Genomic DNA, 20,823 nt, shown 5'->3' with positions numbered 1-20,823 from the left:
ATACAACTTAAAAATCTCTTAGTACAAATGATGATTTACATATCAGCAGCCTACAACAGTGAGCCTCTCAAAGGTCAAAATTAATTAAAGAAATTGATAGCTGCTCAAAATCTAATTTGATTAGCTGATCACTACATTTATTCAGGAATTGAGAAGCCATCAAAAAGTTTTTATAACCAGCAAGTGCTCATTTTAATAAGCAATGAGGTAATTATGAGTATTTATCACTTGAAGGATTTATGTGCACTAAACAACCTTAAATTCTTCAAAAGCCAATAGAAACTTATTTGTGTTAAACAAGAACTGGGGAGAGAGTGCAAAGATGGGCTTGTGGAGTCATTCTATGAGATGCCTGCCCTTGGAATCATTCTCATTTAATCCTTTCATGAATAAGTGTTTTAAGGAATTTGGAAAACTTAGATTTACTGGTAACACCAGTGACACCATCCTGACACTGAATAGATAGAACAGCTCCCAGTTTTCCAGGTGAAGAGATGACAACCCTCCATCCCAGGGTGAGGCACCTCACACCACTGACAGGAGACCTGATCAGAACTGGGAAATTCTGATGCAAAATGAGAGTAAGATGAGATGTGATATGGAAACCACTACTAAATGTTTAATATGATCAGCAATTCACAATTATTTAAGTGTCTTTTTCCCCGATAACTTTTTCCACTGCATGATCTCGGGGAGAAGATAATGTGAGAAGCTGCTTTTGAATAAGTTATACATTTCCCTTGCTTTACTTGAACCTCACAATGCCACCATTATTAATATTTTTCCTCCACAAAACAGCACTAGCCTTCCAAAGAAAAAGTCCTTGACCAAAATATCAGAGGATATTAAACTGAGAAGTGATCTACTGATGCAAATCATTAAATCTATTTGCATTTGCTTACTGAACCCTAACACAGAAATTAAACTACATAGTGTGGGAAAAGAGCTGGTTTTGCATGGTTAAAAGGAGACATCTTGGAAGATCCGAGCTCTATGTCATTAATTTTCCTTCTTCCCCTCATTAACAAGTAAAATGTTTTCACTGCTTGAAAAGTTTTAATAAATAGGAAAAAGCAGGGCAGCTGACATAAGTTTTTAATGTAATATACAAGAGCTTTTAATATTTTTACATATATTAATGTAAAAGCTAAAAATAAATGTTAAAAGGTTACATTTGTGAAGAAAGAAAAATGGCATTTACAGTTACAGGGTAAGGTTTTAGAATTTAACTCCCTCTCTCCCGGCGTGGGGTTCTGAGGAGCATTTGCCATTTCCCTGAAAATCACTGGAATTGCAGAGATGAGCCATTGCAGAAGTGCCTGGGGGCTAAGGACACATATTCCCTCCCAGCTCTGTGCTCCAGGATGATTTACTAGGCTTTGTCCTACCAAGTCTTAAATTCTTTTTATAGAAGGAATTAAGGGAGGCATGTTAAGAACAACTATAATTAGCACAGGCACTGGCAGTGTGTGATCCTTGAACTTCATGGAAGGAGCCAAAGAGGCTCCTGGAGCTGCCAGTTCAGCTGGAGCTGGGAAAAGCCACTCAACACCAAAATGCCAAGGGCACCCTGGGCTGCAGCACAAGGAGTGGGACCAGCAGGCTGAGGCAGGGGATTCTCTCCCTCTGCTCTGCCCCTGAGAGACTCCACCTGGAGAACCAGGTCCAGGTCTGGGGTCCAACATCAGAAGGACGTGGAGCTTCTGGAGCAAGTCTAGAGGAGGTCACAGAGATGCTCAAGGGCTGGAGCCCCTCTGCTCTGGAGCCAGGCTGGGAGAGCTGGGGGTGTTCATCTGGAGAAGAGAAGGCTCCAGGGAGACCTGAGAGCCCCTTCCAGGGCCTAAAGGGGCTCCAGGAGAGCTGGAGAGGGACTTTGGACAAGAGACGGAGGGACAGGGCAAGGAGAAAGGCTTCCCACTGCCAGAGGGCAGGGATAGATGGGCTATGGGGAAGGAATTCTTGGCTGGGAGGGTGGGGAGGTCCTGGCCCAGAGAAGCTGTGGCTGTCCCATCCCTGGAAGTGTCCAAGACCAGGCTGGATGGGACATGGAACAACCTGGAATAGTGGAGATGTTGCTCCTCACTGCAGAGGGGTGGAACCAGGTAACCTTTAAGGCCCCTTCAACCCAAATCATTCCATGATTCTATAAACCCCTGCAACCCTGGTACTCCTCAAGCACTCAGTGTTGTTCTGATCACAGCATTTTCATAGTCAAGGCTCTCCAGGCTGATATTGCAGACATTTTTTCAGCAAACCTCTTTATGCAATTCAATTCTGTCCCTCAAGGAGAGCTGCAGGAAGGTTCCTGTGATCCAGGTGGGTGTCCCTGCTCACAGCCCACCATCTAATCCCAGAATGCCACTGTGGCTTTAAATTATTCTCAGCATTATCTATGTATTTTAATTTTTTTTGAGGACCACAAAAGCCAGGGAAGACACCCAAGATGAAGAGTTGCAATATTTAAGAATAGCCACTAATTCTGGGACATAATAGAAACATAATCCATGTCATTATGCAGCCCATTTTCCCATTCTTATAGCCAGGATTTGCAATGGAAAAATGCTCCACTGCATTAATCTACCTCTGGCATGAGAAGTGGAAAGGTTCCACTCATGGCCTGAATTATAGAAGAGTTAGTAAAGATACACCAGGCACAGTATCTGTGGCACAGAAAAGGGCAGGACATCAGGAAAGGATTTATTTTCTGAGTAATTTCTTGAAAAGCTGATGCTGCATAGACAAATTCTCACACTCCTCTTAGGTGAAGTCATTTTTCAGCACTATTACAGCTCTACATCTTCTGCACTAGGAAAAAAAAAATTCATATTTGTGGTATTTTCAAGTAGGTGTCTGCACAAGTTATATTATCTAATACACTTTGTTGTTATTTTTGCCATTTTAAAATATCAGCACTGTAAAACGTGATCACTGGGTTGTTATAACATGTCTTGCTTTAGGTCTCTTGGCCAACTGTCGAGGTTTACAAACACATACCAGTGGAGCAGCAAAGCTTTGTGTTCTCCTGAACACTGAAATGGGGCTTTTAGTGCATTGTCTCCATTAACATTCAGGGTTTGAAAACCTCAGACTAGTGCCATGAATAACTGCCCAATAGAAATGGAATGGTTTGGGTTGGAAGGGACCTTAAAGCCCATCGAGTTCCTCCTCTTCCTCCTGCCATGGGCAGGGACACCTTCCACTATCCCAGGTTGCTCCAAGCCCTGTCCAATCTGGCCTTGGACACTTCCAGGGATGGGGCAGCCACAGCTTCTCTGGGCAACCTGTGCCAGGGCCTCACCAACCGTCACAGCCAACAATTCCTTCCCAATATCCCATCTAACCCTGCCCTCTGGCACTGGGAAGCCATTTCCCCTTGTCTTGTCCCTCCAAGCCCTTGTCCAAAGTCCTTTGCCATGTCTTTTGCAGGCTCCCTTCAGGTACTGGAAGATTGCAGTTTGGTCACCCTGTTCTCCAGGCTGAACAATCCCAATTCTCTCAGCCTTTCCTCCATCCCTCTGATCATCTTGGTGCCTCCTCTGGATGCTGTCCAACAGATCCATGTCCTTCCTGTGCTGGGCCCCAGAGCTGGAGGCAGCTCTGTAGGTGGGGTCTCACCTGAGTAGGGCAGAATCCCACCCTCCCCTGCTGCCCACCCTGTGGGATCAGCCCAGGGCACCCCCATCCACCAAATCCAGCCTTTCATCCAGCAAAAAAAAAATCTGGATTTTTATCTTTTTTTTTTTTTTTTTACATAGAGCCCTCAAATGTTTCTCTGTCAAGATTTCAGGACAAAACCACAACTGAAGACTTGCAAAACCTGCTCCCATCTGAATGTTGCAATACTACCTTTGACAGAGAACAGCAACGCAGCAGTGCTGTCAGGAAAAATAACCCAGCCAAAGTCTAGTATTGATTACAACGGAGTTGCTCAAGATTCACTTCAGTTTAAGTGAGAGAGAATGTAGGTTTTACTAATCATGCAGAATTAGATTCACCACCCACACCTGACATTAAAACTTCTCCTGCAAACCATTTCTAAAATCACGTGAAACCACATATTCGACCTGTCCTACATGTAAGGCTTTGCCAAAGTCTAAACTCTAAAAACACGCAGGAAGTTATTTTGTTTAAGTTTTTGAAACACCATTTCCAATAAAAAGTTTTCTTAGCTTGATGCAGCATAAACAATCTGTAGCTTCTCCACAAGAAGCTAGGAAAAACTGTAGCCCAGTTTATTTTTAATAAAAGGAGGACTATGCTATATAATAACTCTTCCTGCCACATCCACTGAATCTGCTGAAATAAAGATTGATGCCTGGATATTCGTAGAGACTTCTACCAGAGAAGGTAATATTTCTTTTTTCCTTTGTTTCTCTTTTTTTTTTTTTTTAAATATACTTTCCTGTTATTTTGAAGTAATTTGAAGTAACAAGCATCATCTCACTATTACCCACGAATCTGCATGTTTTCTTTTGAAGACAAGGGGTAGAAAACTCAATGAGATTTGTGAGAGCTTCATGCCACGAGTTAAAAGACATTTGGAAATAAAGAGTTTTGAAAGAGAAACATGTTTAAGACTGACCTTCTTCTGGTGACTGTTCCACACAGGCACCCAAAACAGGCTTTCCCTTCGCTCATCAATATGAAAAACAATATTGTCAGGATCGTGAGGGGTTAAAAGGCAAGAAATGCCTAAAATCCTGTGTGGATTTTGCCCAACATGTTGAACAAGCATCACACAGAAGAACCAGGTGCTCTCCAAGCCAAAGTAGCTCTTTGAAGCTTTTGAGGACAAGGTACCTCAGAAGCAAAGAACATGTGGAGTGGGCCAAGGCCTTCACCTCCCTGCACCCAAAGGACTCCCACCCAGAGCTCTGGGGCCCTGAACACAAGAAGGACATTGAACTGTTGGAACAAGACCAAAGAAGAGCCATGAAGATGCTCCAAGGGCTGGAGCCCCTCTGCTCTGGAGCCAGGTTGGGAGAGCTGGGGGTGCTCACCTGGAGAAGAGAAGGCTCCAGGGAGACCTGAGAGCCCCTTCCAGTTCCTAAAGGGGCTCCAGGAGAGCTGGAGAGGGACTGGGGACAAGGGCTTGGAGGGACAGAACAAGGGGATGGCTTCCCACTGCCAAAGGGCAGGGATAGAGGGGAAACTGGGAAGAAATTATTCCCTGTGAGGGTGGGGAGGCCCTGGCACAGGCTGCCCAGAGAAGCTGTGGCTGCCCCATACCTGCAAGTGTCCAAGGCCAGGTTGGATGGGGCTTGGAGCAACCTGGGATAGTGATGTTGCTCCTCATTGTGGAGGGATGGGACTAGGCAACCTTTAAAGTCCCTTCCAACCCAAACCCATTCTGGGATTCCACGACTCACCACACTCACTCCCATCACACACAGCCTGTATCTCAAACCTCATCTGTCTGCATTAACACCTACAAAAGCACCGTCTAATGAACCATTTCCCAGCCACTGTAAACAGTAATTAAATACCTTAAACTATAAAAAAAAAAGAAAGTTCCCTGCAAAACATACTTTGGTCATCCATAAGTGACATCAGATCAAGTGATTATGGTATTTACAAGAGTTAAGTGCTCTGTTGTGCTGGCAGGAAAGTGATGCAGCTGGACTTGTCCACAGTCACTGGTGTCCTAACATAGAATCATTAAGGTTGGAAAAGACCTCTAAGATCACCAAGTCCAACCATCAACCAGCATCACCGCCACGTTCACCACCAAACCATGTCCTCAAGCTTGAACACACCCAGGGATGGTGACTCCAACACTTCCATGAGCAGCCTGCTCCATCACTTTACAACCCTTTCCATGAAAATGTTTTTCCAAAGTAAACCTTCCCTGTCACAGCTTGAGGCTGTTTCCTCTCCTCCTGTCCCCTGTTCCCTGGAAGCAGAGCCTGACCCTCCAGAGCTCCCCCTCCTGTCAGGGAGTTGCAGAGAGCCAGAAGGTCCCCCATGAGCCTCCTTTTCTCCAGGCTGAGCCCCCCCCAGCTCCCTCAGCCACTCCTGGTGCTCCAGACCCTTCCCCAACTCCATTCCCCTCTGCAGACAAGCTTTCCTTTCCCTGCTCCTACTCTACACTTAGACCTTATCCAAACCCATTAACTTCTTTACTCCAAGTATGCCTGCCTCCTTCAGGTTTCATTCTGTATAATTTTAATTAGAAAATCTCTGTTGCTACACAACAATTTTAAGGATGAGCTGAATGGGGAGGAGCGGAGCCTGTTCCAGGCCACATTGCCAATAATCCTCTCTTCACATAAGTCACATCAGATGTTCATGGTAAACCAGAAATGTATTCAAAGCAGCAGAGTAGTGCATACCTGCCTCCTTCAGAGGGTTTTTACTGTGCCCCTGAGCTCCACTAAGTTTCTTAGCCTTGGCGGATGCTTATTGGAAAAATAGGAGGAGTGGCACTCTCCCAAATGCCTCCCACTTGTGGCATCAAAGTGAGATATCACTCACAGTAAATTTTACAGTATGAGGAATGAAACAGTTAGCAAAGTTGACATTTAAACCATCATCACTGGCTATGATTAAATACCTCAGAGATGAACAGAGTGGTTCACACCTCAGCAAGTTATTGTTCTAGGCTCTTATCAGAGCCCGGACGCCACTGCATCCGCCGCCTTTCCACACACTTGAGATTTTCTTTGAATCTGTAATAGCTGGAAACCTCTTTAAGCTGAGATTCTGGAGAGTTTCTGATAATGTTACACTGGCAGAGATTGACTGAAACCCTGGCGAACCTCTTGAACTGCAGATTCACCCTTAAAGGTTTAGGCAGATGAATAATACAAGAATGACCAAACTGGCTTCTTGTTCCTCCTCCTCTGATCTCTTTCAATAAGATGTAGGGAAATGAAATGCGGTAAAGAAAATGGCAAATAACCTGCAAGAAACACAGAGGGCAGATGGGATCCCACTGCTTCCAAGAGTCTCTTCTGGAAACAGTATAAAAGGGAAACCTGATGTATTCCTACACCACAAGGAAATGATCTATTCTGTGATAACCACCATGAAAATACATGTTTTGACCACTGAAGCAATAGTAAAGCAAGTCAACCTCCCCAGTTTCCCTCCTCAAACATGCAGTTTCTCAAATCCAAGCTCACATCCCTACCAACAAACACATAATTCCCAAAGTCCAAGGAGGAGGAGCAGACCACCTGCACATGCTGCCTCCTGCAGGAGATGGCAGCTCAGGATCCTCTGTCAAGATCAACCTGTCTGTACACCCCAGCAGTCCCAGAGTGGAGGAGCAGGAGCCCACAGCCAAGGAGGTGGCTGTCCCCAGATCATCCACACCTTGGGATGTCCCACCCAAAGACAGCAGTGACAAATCACAGCAGCTCAGCTGAGCTTTTAAAGTGGAAAATCTCAACTCCTCATAATGGCATCCTCAAATCCCACGGTGGATGTAAATATTAGAATTATTGGCATCTCCTGGGATCTGTGCCCCCTCTTCAGGTGGCAAATTCAACTTTCTTTTCACACACAAACTCTTCAGTCCATAGGAGTATGATGGTGTTCATCACTCCATGCTCAGCAGGGAAAGATTTTCCAACCAGACACTGGAAGCTGCTTAGTTTACCTCAAAACGTGTTACACAACAGCCCTTTTACTACAGTCCTCCAGTTCCCACTGTATTCCCCTGCCCTGGCACATGTGCAGCCCAGATAACCTTTGCCACATGCTGACCAGGCAGGGAGCTGGGGAAACCAGGGCAGTTTTCCTGAGGAGAGAGGGAATTCCTGAAAGAATTTGGATTTTTGCAACGCGGGGAAAATCTGCTCCCTGGTGCCATCTCAATGCCAAATCAACATCAACATTCTCCCAGAGTATCTTGTGCTGTAAATACTGAGCAGAGGAAAACACATGGTTTGTGTTATTGCCCAAGGAAGTCACGAGTGGGATCCTCTGCTAACCAAGAGTATCATTTACTCCTCCAGCTCAGCAATAAGACAAGGCTTCTGAAAACAGTCATCCCAGTGTGGGAACACCAGAGCTGACAGTGGAACAACAAAAAAATTAATTCTGAAACTCCAAAGCTGCCAAAGACACTCAGAAGTAAAACGACAGTGAAAAAAATTAGTTATTCTTTAGGGCATGAACAAAAAGGGTTAAACATTTGCAATATTTCAGGCAAGAATACTGGAGGAAACTTGATCAAAACTAATCCTTAGATTTATATACACTGACAGAAAAACTTCAACAGCTGATACAGTACTAAGTGTATATATATATATATATACACACACACACATTTTGGTCATCCTTTTAGGGTTTTTTTAATATAAAATGTGAAAATACGAAATTCCTAGAAACAGAAAAATTTATAACATCTGGTGTATTTTCTACCCCACTTTACAACCCTGAAGCAGCACATGTCAAAAACAGCCCTGTAATGACTGTACAGACCTTAAGCCCAACACATGAATCTCCTCATGGTGCTGTATGTAGGCTAAAACTCCAGCATTCTCTGTCATACAGCACACAGGTGTCAAATGCAAGGAATTTGGTTATTCTGAAGCTATTCCATTTCTGTCTTCAGTGTTTTATTAATTGACAATGACAAACAAGCAAGTCAATCCATAATTTCAATACTAAAGCCGAAATGAGTGATTTCAAGTCCCTGTTTTAAGTTAACCACTTATTAGCACTGCAAAATGGTTAGAAACAATTTTAGCATCCAGTAAATTAAAAATTCCACAAACATATTTAGTTGAAATTTTGCATTCACATATGTGAGATTGTATGTGTATATATACAAAGAATCACAGGGTGGTTTGGGTTGGAAGGCACTTTAAAGCCCATCTCATTCCACCCCCTGCCATGGGCAAGGACACCTTCCACTATTCCAGGTTGCTCCAAGTGCCATCTGACCCAGCCTTGGACACTTCCAGGGATGGAGCAGCCACAACATAGATTTAAAAAGCCTAAATGATAAAGATTCCTCCTCTCCAAACTGAAACCATCACACTGTGACGTGTCTGGACTTTTAAAGCCCGCCAACTTCCCAAGGAGCAGCATAACCTCAGGTTATTACAATTAGTTTCATCTCATTAATAGATCAATTTCTTTCAAGCATAGTGAAACTGGATTTTACTTTGTTGCTTCTCCTTTTAGGCTCCATTATAGTCTGTGTTCTTAAGTTTTAAGGAGAGCCATCACTGAATAGGTTGTAATCTCAGGTGATTAATTGCCCAGCATTTTACAAGCTGTAAAATAGAGCTGAGATCTCCACAAAGCGATTATGCCATTAACCAGACGCTCTTATCAGCCTTTTCTACAACTACCAGGTTTGTCTGACAGATTGCAAGTCTTAAGTATTTATATATTTCAAAGGTTTACTTATTTTTGTTGTTAAAACCCCCTAAAATCTATATTGATTGTTACATGCAATTCCACACGAGAAGTCCCAAGCACCGTGGAGCAGAATACCAATATTTATTACCAGACTCGTGCTCATTATGGTTCTCTCTGACAGGGGTCCATTAAAATCAATTTTTATGTTTCTCATGGTTTTTTTTTCTCCCCACCCAATGTTCTTACCATGGTGTTTATTAGCCAGTTAGGAGAAACACCAGGCAACTGCTTCGTTTTTATTTTATTCTGTCGAAAATAATGAGCCCAGATTTAACAACTATTCACTAGCGATGAGTAGAAGAGATTAAATGTTATACTTCAGCACAAACATTTACAGATGGCTTTAAAATTTTTAGAACTTTATCAGTGCTAAAGACAAAAGGAAGTCCCACCTTTCTTTTTCAGATTTAAATTCTTAAAGTAATCATAAAAATATACTTCTTGCCTTTAACTTCTGAGTTACTCTTGAGTAACAGTCCCTCTAATATAACAAATTTTGCATTTAAATCATGCAACCTGTGAAATTGTTATCAAGATGCCACTAATGCATCAAAATGAAGTCAGCTCGCCACTGAGAAAACTGAGTATCAAGAACAGATAAAAATTAAAAAATTAGGAGTAGGATCCAGACTGTTCAACTTCTGCTTGAAGAATAAGATCACGAGAATCTTCAACCAACCAACATGGCCACGTTACAGGTGAGCAAACAGCAGATGTTTTGATAAATAAAGAGAGCATCCATCCCTAAGAAAGACCACAGACCTTTTTCCTACTGTTTTTCCACCACTCATTGATGCTTTCCCCTCTTGAGGGTAAAGATCCTCATCTGCTGGGTTGTTCTCCAGCTCTGCAGCAAAGGCAGGTTTAAGCCTTACCTTAAATACACTTTATTTCTATTCCTCACCAGCAGAAATCCAGCACTGAAATCAGCATCTGAAGAAAACTGAAGCACTTCTTTCCATAGCACTGGAGTTGGCAAAACTTTAAAATCCAGAGGCTTGAGGGTTTTTGTATCACAGGTAAAAATATACTTTAACCAGAACACAGATTATGCTTTATATTCCTAATTAATTTTACACACATTTCAGTTACAAGGAGAATAAAACAGAAAAACAGAAAAAGAACACCATACAAATCAATGGAGAATTTCAGAACCAAAAGCAGGAGAAAAAAAAGACAATGTTGAGAGAAGGAAGCCAAAGCTGTTCGAGTCTTGTCAGTAAGAGAAAGCATTAACGTAACATACTGTGGTAAAACTGCAAATTTATTACCAAAAAACAGTTGAAGAGAGCAGACTTTAAAAAGTAGTATTAATAAATTTGATTTTGGCAGAGGAATTTGGCATAGAAATTTGGAATCTGTTTTTCTTTGGTATTTAATTCTGAAAGAATTCAATGTTCCTTCTAAAAATGCCACTGAGCATTTCCTCCCAAATAAAGAAAAAGCAAGGACCTGACCGGGACAGATGGACTCCAGCAGATTGAACAGCACTTACATTAAACAGTAAAATGCACCAGTGCCTCCTCAACCAGGCCTAGATTTGAGACATCACCTCCACTGTCATGGAGCATCTGTTTGGAACTCGAGAGGCATAACAGTTCTGAAAAACCATCTCAAGCTCTCACAAGAACTACACGGCAATTAAAACAATCATTCACTCCTGGTTCTACATGCTGGAACATAGATATATATAATACATATATAAAAAAAGATACATTTTATCTGCAAGATTTGTGAAGTCTGCAAGGAGGTTTTACTCCCCAGTGACAGATCTGCACGTGGGTCAAAAATGAGGGGGACAGGATGTTCTCTCAAAACCTACGTTAAAAATACTTAAAATTTAGAATGTTTCCTTAATAATATTTTTGATGCAGCAGAGAAATGAATGTGTTTTGGAGGCACAATCCCTTAAAGGCACTGGAAGTTCCTTCTGCCTCTCACAGGAGCCAGTACTGAGCTCCCAGAATGACTGATAAAAACAAGCGTGCAGAGTTGTGTCTTAGATCCTCTGGGCAATCTCCTTCCTCTACAAATACATAAACACAGGATCAATAGGACATGAACTCACCCACTTGGCAGCACGGTCATTTTGGGAAGTTTTATTTCATGTAAGCCCGTTTCACACCCGGAGATCTCGATTTTTCCAAGGGGGCTGAGCAGAACCGCACGTTTCTCCTTGCATGGAGATTCTCCAGATTTGGAATTCACCTGTTCAAGAAGACAAAATCCTCTTTAATTACACGTATGTTCACCAAGGAACAGATATCTCAAGGTACTGAGTAGTTTTCAAAAGCAATTTAAAAAAAAGCAAGAAAACAGTGAATGTCAAGTTTTCTCAACTACAGCTTTACTTTCAAAACTGTAGCTTAAACTCATCCATCCTAAGAAGTCACAATCTAAATCAAAGTCTCAAAAAACATGCTAACTAGCAGAACAGTGATCTTCACAAAAATCTGAAATAGCAGCAGTTTCATGGCTGGTTTATCATGGCTGAAATCCGATGTGTTCTGACACTTATTTAAAACAGGATTATTGTGACAACAAAGTATATTCGGTGGTTTAGAGCAGCAGTGTTATGCAAATAACAGCTGGAACACAAATAGAATATGTCTGCTGGATAAATATATGAAAAAATCAATCATTCCTTAACAGAAGAAACATTTTTTTACTCCCATTGTTACCAGTCTGGTTTTACGATTACTGATAGGATGTAGTTGGAAACAGCTGCCAAGTATTTCTCAAATTGGACAAGACCAACAATAACATACTTGTCAAATTCATCTTGCCTAAAAAAAAAAACACCCCGGTTTGAGTCAGTAAATGTTTGAGTTGTATTTACAGTTTGGTTTGTACAAACATTGCAGGAGGACAGGACAGGACACCACAAGTATGTCCAGCGCAGTAACCCAGACACTGAACTGTCGGGCCGGACCCATCGCCATCGATGCTGGGCAGCCAGGGAAAAATCCCTTTGCTCCAAAGAGCTGAATCCATGTGAAAATGGCCAAAAAGTGAACAATCAGAAAACTGCAGGGCAGCTTGATTAACAAACACAGAATAACAGACTCAAAGAATGGGTTGGGTTGGAGGTACCTTAAAGACCATCTGTTGCCACACCTTCCACTATCCCAGGCTGGTCCAAGCCAAGTCCAACCTGGTTTTGGACACTTCCAGGAATGGGGAAGCCACAGCTTCTCTGGGCAACCTGTACCAGGGCCTCATCACCCTGACAGCCAAGAATTCCTTCCCAGTATCCCATCTAACTCTGCTCTCCGACAGTGAGAAGCCATTTCCTCTTGTCCTGTCACTCCAGGTCACAGGTGCAGGACCCTGTGCTCAGCCTTCTGAACTTCATGAGGTTCCCAGAGAAGCCTCGGCTGTCCCGTCTCTGGAAGTGTCCAAGGCCAGGCTGGAGAGGGCTTGGACCAACCTGATCTACTGGAAGGTGTCCCTGGACATGGCAAGGGGTGGAAGGAGATGAGCCTTAAGGTCCCTTCCAACCCAAACCATTCTGGGATTCTAGGAATGACAGACTTGGGGTGCATGGAGGCAGGAAAGTCTATGCACAATGACTTACAGCTGCCCACTGCTCACAGCTGGACAATAATTAGTTGTTTTCAAAATAAGAAAATAATTTAAAATCCCATTATTAAGTGCTGTGGAATGAAGTCACATCTGGGAGCAATATAATCAGTGTGGGGAGAGCAGAAAAAACATCAAGTAGACAGCTTTGCCTACTAGGGCAACAGTAAACTTAAACCTCTGAATTTGGGGAAGTTCTTATGCAATTCCTCAGTTACAGACATGCAGCAACCAGTACAAATTTATTCAGTTTGAAGAAGTCCTGCTTCAGGAATCTGCAGGTTCCCTGTGGTTTATTTACTGTTACTGTCATCCAAATTAGCTTTTTGCTAAGTAGTCATATGTTTGGTGGTGTTGAAAAGGAACTCTCCTTTTCAACCAACTTCTTCCTTGTTCCTCCTTGAGGATGTGGGTGAACTTTTTGGAGCAGCACCTCCTTGTAGAAGTCAGTAAACAAGCAGTAAAAGTTTACATATGTGGAAAACCAGCATACATTCTTCTTGTTTATTGGTGTGACAGCCCTGAACTAGATGCACTGAACCTCATACCATGTGCTCCATGAGTATAACAATTTTAGGATCAGAGGAAAACTTTTCCATCACAACAAAAACACAGGATGCAGCAAGCAACAGAAAACCATAAATAACCCTATGCCTTCTCACCAAGTTGAACTAAGCTTTATAGATGAAACCTTGAGTGACTACAACTCGTATTTTCAGTCTTGTTTATCATACCCATTGGGCAGCAATATTTAAAGGTTTATTTTTATATAGGAATGAAGCTGCATAACAATATATGCACATCCATATGCAACTGGGTCAGGAGCCTCTGGGATGAAGGTCACTGTATGGATTGTACAATGCACACTCCTCTGTCCAGATATTCATTTCACTACTTAAAGTGGATATTAGGAAAAATTGCTTCACAGAAAGGGTTGTAAAGCATTGGAACAAGCTGCCCAGAGAAGTGGTGGAGTCCCCATCCCTGGCAGTGTTCAGAAAATGTGTGAATGTGGTACTTGGGGCCATGGTTGGTGGTGAACAGGGTGGTGGTGCTGACTGATGGTTGGACTTGGGGATATTGAAGGACTTTTCAAAATGAAACAATTCTGATTCTATTGAACTGAAGAGGTGAAAGAAGGCTAAATACTTTTCCAACCTCTGTGTCCCCCTCTATGTGCACAGAATTAAAATCCCACAGACAGGTTTCCACTTGGAAAATGTAGGTGCTCATGGATGTGTTGGCACCCACAAGCATTCAGCCCTCAGGAGATTAAAATTTCTCTTACAACCAGGTTTGTCTGAAGGCTGGGGTCAAAGAGACCACAGATGTCACCTTCTCACACATTTTTCCCTTCAGTATTATGGAGCATTGATTCCTTCCCATCAGGCAGGAGCCAGAGCCCTATTTCTGATGGATCTCCCCTCTGCAGGCTTTTCCATTTCCTTTGCTCTGCTTTAACAATATAAACCTACCACACCAGGTTTCTCAAGTAACCTTGCTTCAATGCCAGGCCAGCTGGCATTGTGGATGTGTTTATCCAAAAAGATCACAGCCTGCAGATAGTTCCCTTAGAGGTGTTTGATACCCTCCCCACCAGAGGTGTGACCAAGGGCCGACTTCTTCATGTACTTTCCATTCTGCACAAATTCATCTGAAAACTCATCACTTCAGTGTCCTGACATTTGCATTGGCAAAGTGGCACATGAGCTGTGATTCTCAAGCCCCTGTTCTGATGATGCCATATCATATCAGTGACTTGCCAAAAAACTATACCAGGAATTTGTGGAGTTTGAGAGGATGATCAATAAATGCCAGGGAAGCTGCTGCTTCATCCTAATTACAGGAGAGAAATACCACTCCTGAACTCTCTAACGTGTCCTTTTTTTGAGTATCACCATGTTCTCAAATCTGCTTGTTATTGATTCAAGTTTGGAATTAAGATTCAATGAAAGCTTGAAACACCAGATTTAAATCTAAATCTTCCCAGGTTTGGCCAATTTCCAACTTCACTTCAGTCATCCCTCTTGATGCACTAAGTTCTACAACCTTCTTGTAACAAAATCCTTATCAAATAACATCATTGATATCTGTCAAGGCACAAACCAAACAGGGACCATCATAAAACACTGTTTAAAATAGTTTTAGTTGCAAAAGGCTTCTCCCACCCCACCTGGGGCTGCAGAAGTGACCAATGAGGCTTCCCACGGCCCCTGGGCTGGCACATGTCAGTGGGCCACCCATCTGAGGTTTTCATGGAATTATAGTTCTTTCTCCCTCTCCTTAATAGCTTAAACCTTCCTGTATTTGTTTTACTGTTTTCTGCCTGTTTATTTAAAAGGAAACAATCCATTGTACGTTAAGAATATAGGAAAAGATATTAATAGTGAAGGCAATGTATTTGTGAACATATACAGAAGGGTGGAGGGTAATTTTCTGAACTCATGCAGCCAATCTTAAGAGGAAAAAGCCACTTCTTAGTGTTTTAAGGCAAAGAAAGATTTAAGGACTGGGAATTAAACACAGGATCCATGCAATCAGAACAATCTAACAACTCACTTTTGTTAGTATCTTGATTACTCATCTATATTTTCACCTTCCAAAAACTACTGCTTCAAGAGAACAAAGAATTTATGTACTACAAATAATTTCACTGCAGGGAGAAAAGAAGGGAAGAGTTATATGGATGTTTCATACCCAAAAATACTTTAATATACTGGAATATCAGTTACACTTCGCCATTCTGGAATAAAAGCTACAGAGAATGACAAACATTTAATTCTCAGTCTTTTTGCTTATTATTAAATGTTTGATTTCTTTCCAAGCTAAAATACAAACTTTTTTAAAAGCTGCTTCCTCCTCTTGAGAAAAGAGTCCAAAGATTTGCAACTCAATATAATGGTGTGAACTCTAAAGCTGTAAATGATTGTGACTGCCCCATCCCTGCAAGTGACCAAGGCCAGGTTGGACAAGGCTTGGAGCAACCTGGGATAGTGGAAGGTGTCCCTGCCCATGGCAGGGGGTGGGACTGGATGGGCTTTAACCCAAACCATTCTGGGATTCCATTATCTGCAAAGATCCCTGAAGATTTGACATCTTAATCTGGACAGACAAAGCTGTGAGAAGTTGTCCTGGTGCCAGGGCAGGCCTTCTCCTTGTCCAGAAAAACCAAGGGAATGCTGCTGCCCTGTGCAACCCACACTCACAGGGCAACCCAATCAACATCACTTATTACTTAATGGAAAAATAAAAATTCCTATATCATTACACTCAAACATCACTCACAGCACCCTTTAAACATATGGAAAACTGTTAATGCAAGGAAAGCTGAGTGCCCCCCAGTTTTTAACTTAAGGTAATAGGTACTGAGGAAGAAAAGAGGTTGCATTCATTGCTTAAATTCAACAAGAAAGTCTTGAAACAAAATCACCATTGTGGGAGCTAATCAGACTTAATTCTGTCAATATAACCTGCTAACAAGTAAAACAGCCTTTAAAATTACCTTTGATGTTCTAAAATACAAGTCCTTTACATTCTGCAGCAGGTTCTTGTGAACTAGAGAACCACCCAGGCAGCCACGAGCCACCTCTTCCCCATCCACATCCCCCAAAAGCTGTTCCTACCCTGAGTATTCTTCCTACAGTACCCAAAGCCAACTTTCAGCTTTCCAGAACAAAGCACTGGAGATTCAGGTCCGTGTATTTTTGTTCTTTCTGCAGGAGCAATAAACACCTCCCTGCTGAAGAGCAGGACAGAAATCCAGGTGAGGCGTTTAAGGAAAAGCTGCTCTGAAATCCTGCAATACTCCACTGACACCTCACTGCCTCCCTAAGTAAATCTAACCCTGGTTAAGTCAAACCTGTAACTTCAGAGGGTATGAAAACAAAGCCTCCTCATTTCCTTGCTCAGAGAGGTTTGGAAAGGAAATGTCAGACAGACTGGAAGCAAATCCAGGGTTACTTTGGGGGTGATACAATTTCTTTACCTTCCAAGGAACTAATCCCATAAAAAATGTGAGGGTACAGAATTAAGCTGCATATTTTGAACATATACAAATATACACTGGCACATATGCTCCAAATCAGTCCCCCTCTTCCCTTACCCAAAGGCCCACTTCACGCAAGCTCCCGAAAAACCAGAGGGATATGTGTTCACATGGAACAACATTTGCTTTCTACGGCATTTAAAAAGTATTCGAACGAGAGCAAACACATAATTCTTCATTAAACAATCAAAGACAACAAAAGCAAGTTTCTGTTGTCCCATCGTATTATCCTACTAATCCTCTTTGGATGGCAATCAAAAGCCCCCGAAATGCCAAGCCAGGGAAGTCTCTTTCCAAGCAGTGGTCGCCTCTGGCTCTTTGGCTGCGCCTTCAGTCGGTTGCATTGGCAGAGAGGAGCCATGGCAAATTCCCAGTGTACTTACAGGGCTATCTCAGACTGCTTTATTTCACTTAAAGGGCATTCTAATTGTAATACAGCCACTTCTCCTCCTCTGGAAGAGCCAGGTAGGTCACAGTCTGCACTCCAGACTGCACTCAACAAGTGGATTTTTCAACTCCATCTACTGCTCATGCCAAGCTTTGATTTGAGATGGTGTCAGCAGATACTCAAACACAAGACCCCAGTGGACTGTTTAAAACAGGAATTCTGAGGCATTATTTCCTCCAATACTTTTCCAAAAACAAGTAAACACATCCTGCATCATTCCCCAGCTATTACTTACACAGGAAGTTTAAATGTGATGCAAACAGCAGCAGCCACATGGCAGCTAAACCACATATACAGTGGAACATTTTTGTCATTTTATATCAATAGCATGAAGCAAAAATTAACATTTTGTGATCTTCAAGGTGTTTTCCAACCCAAACAATTCTGTGATTCTATTTACACACAGCACAGAAGCAAAATGCCATTAGAAAGTGTGTAATTAGCTGTAAAAACGAGTGATTGTGGTGGGAACACAGAGTTATTTAGGGTATCTCATCTGAAACCTAAAGGTATATAATTACAGTACAATTGGGTAAGAAATAGAATGCCAAGAGAAGGGAAAGTAGCAGACAGGACCAGATATTCCTGTAATAATCAGATTATGGCAACAAGTATGTGCACACCTTGTTCTTCAGGGCTACCTTCAAATTCCACCAGGAACCAGCCTGTAAATGATGTTGCCTGGTCTGTCCTCCACAGAATGTGGAAGGACATGGATATTCTTACCCTACCAATAACCCACCAAAGGGATTAAAACCCCCTGACCCTCATTTCTAGGCTGGAAATCATTTGGCAGAAGATTCAATTAGAAGCCCCACAAAGCAATGCTACACTTTGTTGAGTTATTCAATGTTTTAAAATTCAATCAGAAAGAATAAAACATTTTATATATAAAATATATATATGAAAACATAATTGAGGAATTTTCTGCCTAACAACTAAAGAAACAAAGATGAAAAGCCTTGTGTCTAAGAATTAGAGGGTCCACAAAATTAGTATTTAGTTGTTACTGGGTTGAGTTTTAACAAGTCCCTTCTAACTCAGGATAATCTATGATTTTATGAAGTCTCACGCAAAGGAAAAGTCCAGGAGCAGCCATCTGGATTTCCCAGATGTGTTCATCACTTCAAAAATTGAATTGAAGACATGAGTTATATATTCTCCCAATCTCAAGTGCTGTGTCCAGTTCTGACCCCTCATGCTAAGACAGATCTTGAGGGCCTGGAGAATGCATAGGGAAGGGAATAGAGCTGGGGAAGGGTCTGGAGCACAGGAGTGGCTGAAGGAGCTGGAGGGGCTCAGCCTGCAGAAAAGGAGGCTCAGGGGGGACCTTCTGGCTCTGCAAGTCCCTGACAGGAGTGGGGAGCTGGCAGGGGCTGGGCTCTGCTCCCAGGGAACAAGGGACAGGATGAGAGGGAACAGCCTCCAGCTGTGCCAGAGATGGTTCAGGTTGGACATCAGAAAGAATTTCTCCCTGGAAAGGGTGTTCAGGAACTGGAAGCGGATGCCCAGGGAGGTGGTGGAGTCCCCATCCCTGGAGATGTCCAAGGAAGGACTGGCTGTGGCACTCAGTGCTCTGGGCTGGGTGATGAGGTGGGGATTGGGCACAGGGTGGATTCGATGGGCTGGGAGGGCTTTTCCAACCTCAGTGATTCTGGAACTTAAAGATGTACTCCTTAAAAACCATTGAGGTGCTTGCTGGAAAAGCATGTATGTACTTTTTAGTAAAAGGTTACACTTTGAGGCACCGAGAAATACAAAATTAACTGCCAAAATCAGTGCCTGATGTAAAGCACATGCACAGCTTCTCGTGGAGCACACGACTCTTACAGGGTTCAGCTGTGGATGTAAATATGTGGCAACTACTCTAACAAAAGGAAAACAGATGAAATTTTAATCAAATGAGCCTCCTATCAGGTGCAGGGGAACTGAAAATGGGCTAAAATGAAAAAACCTAGCAGAAGAATGACTTTAATATTGGGTAACATTTCAAGTTTTTATCACCTAAATCCACAAAATTCCTGATCTGCTCCTGCTTATCTTCTCTTCAGAGCTGGAGTCAGGACCAGCTAAATAAAAGATAATGCAACTAGGCATAACACAATAAAAGATATTACCTTCCCAATGCATTATTGCTGCCAATTATAAGAATCACTTCAACTTAATTTCAAAGGCACAATCACCCTCAACTGTAACAGTCTCTTTTTTAAATTTCAAACAGTATTACATTAAGGCAATAACTCACCTTCCAGCTATAATATCAGTCTCCCTTATTGCAAAAATACATTTCATAAATACTTCTCATCGACAAGTCAAGCTAATTCAGGTTAATTTTATTGTATTTTGGTGCTATCTCACATTTGTGTGCAATTACCTTTATCATTTTATTGCCATGCCAGAAAGTAATCAGAACAATTATTTGAAAAAGGAGGGGTATAAATTCTAGATCACAGTTGCTGGCATTTTTGATAAAATAGCAGCTTTATCTCAGGAAGTGGCAGGGACATGGGATAAATCATGCATCAGTCAAGTGTAGCTGACCCCCAAGTGCATTGCACAATATCAGGAGTGCTTCAAAAGAAACTTTCCTATATAATCCATCATCCTTTATAATACCAAAATAGCTCTACCTGAAGAGTAGGAGCTGGAGAATAATAACAAAATAAATCTAAGCAATATGAACAAAACCATTAATAGCGCTCCTTAAGCTGAAGGAGAGTCAGGAATCTGAGTTGTGTTCCAGGAAAGAATTTCACTGAATTTTTTGAAGTGAGTAGAGCAGATTTAAACAAATGAAGCAGCAAAACGTGTATTAAGAATTCACTATAAATACAAAATACAAAAACAAATACACACAAGAGGTGTCAAAAAGACTTGTGTAAGAATACCAGACTACAGTCTTGTAGCACATACATCTGAATTTTCCTGTAATTATCAATCTCTGCTTGACTCAGGACAAGTGTTTCAGTATTACCACGGAGCAAAGAATCACTGTTAGTACAAGAATCTATTCACTAAGTTTAATTTAAATACATACAAGAGGAACAGATGACATTTAGAATTTTCTAACGAACTAGAAAAATTGCCACATTGTCATAAGAACACCAAAACCCTCCAAGATTCCTAAACATGGAGACATCCCTATGTATGGTCACACAGAGCCCGATGGCCTTCCAGCCTCTTCCACCCAAACCCAACAGAAATCTTTGGTCACTGCAACAGAACCAGGGATGGAGTGGGAGACAGATACAGTGATCATGGAAAATTCCCACATCTGCTGGGAATTCTGAATGTTTTCCCAAACCACTGTTCAGCAACCTGCTGAAAAACTGCTCAGCACATTCCACGGGTGATAACTGATTCCTTTAAA

The 20,823-nt window shown here is 42.1% G+C and overlaps 1 protein-coding gene across 1 annotated transcript in view; it reads right to left on the bottom strand.

Annotated features, from left to right (window-relative positions):
• The window catches only part of MGMT (O-6-methylguanine-DNA methyltransferase), a 147,987-nt gene that overhangs the window by 108,433 nt on the left and 18,731 nt on the right, over positions 1 to 20,823 (bottom strand). The window contains exon 5 of the mRNA XM_050340826.1: positions 11,447 to 11,586. Within this exon, the coding sequence (XP_050196783.1) occupies positions 11,447 to 11,586 (140 nt within the window). The remainder of the gene's footprint in view (positions 1 to 11,446; positions 11,587 to 20,823) is intronic.

The sequence above is a fragment of the Myiozetetes cayanensis genome, unplaced genomic scaffold (assembly GCF_022539395.1).
Source record: "Myiozetetes cayanensis isolate MyiCay16 unplaced genomic scaffold, myiCay2020 scf10, whole genome shotgun sequence".
NCBI lineage: Eukaryota > Metazoa > Chordata > Aves > Passeriformes > Tyrannidae > Myiozetetes > Myiozetetes cayanensis.
The sequence above is the reverse complement of the archived record's forward strand: the minus strand, read 5'-3'. Positions and strand labels throughout refer to the sequence as shown.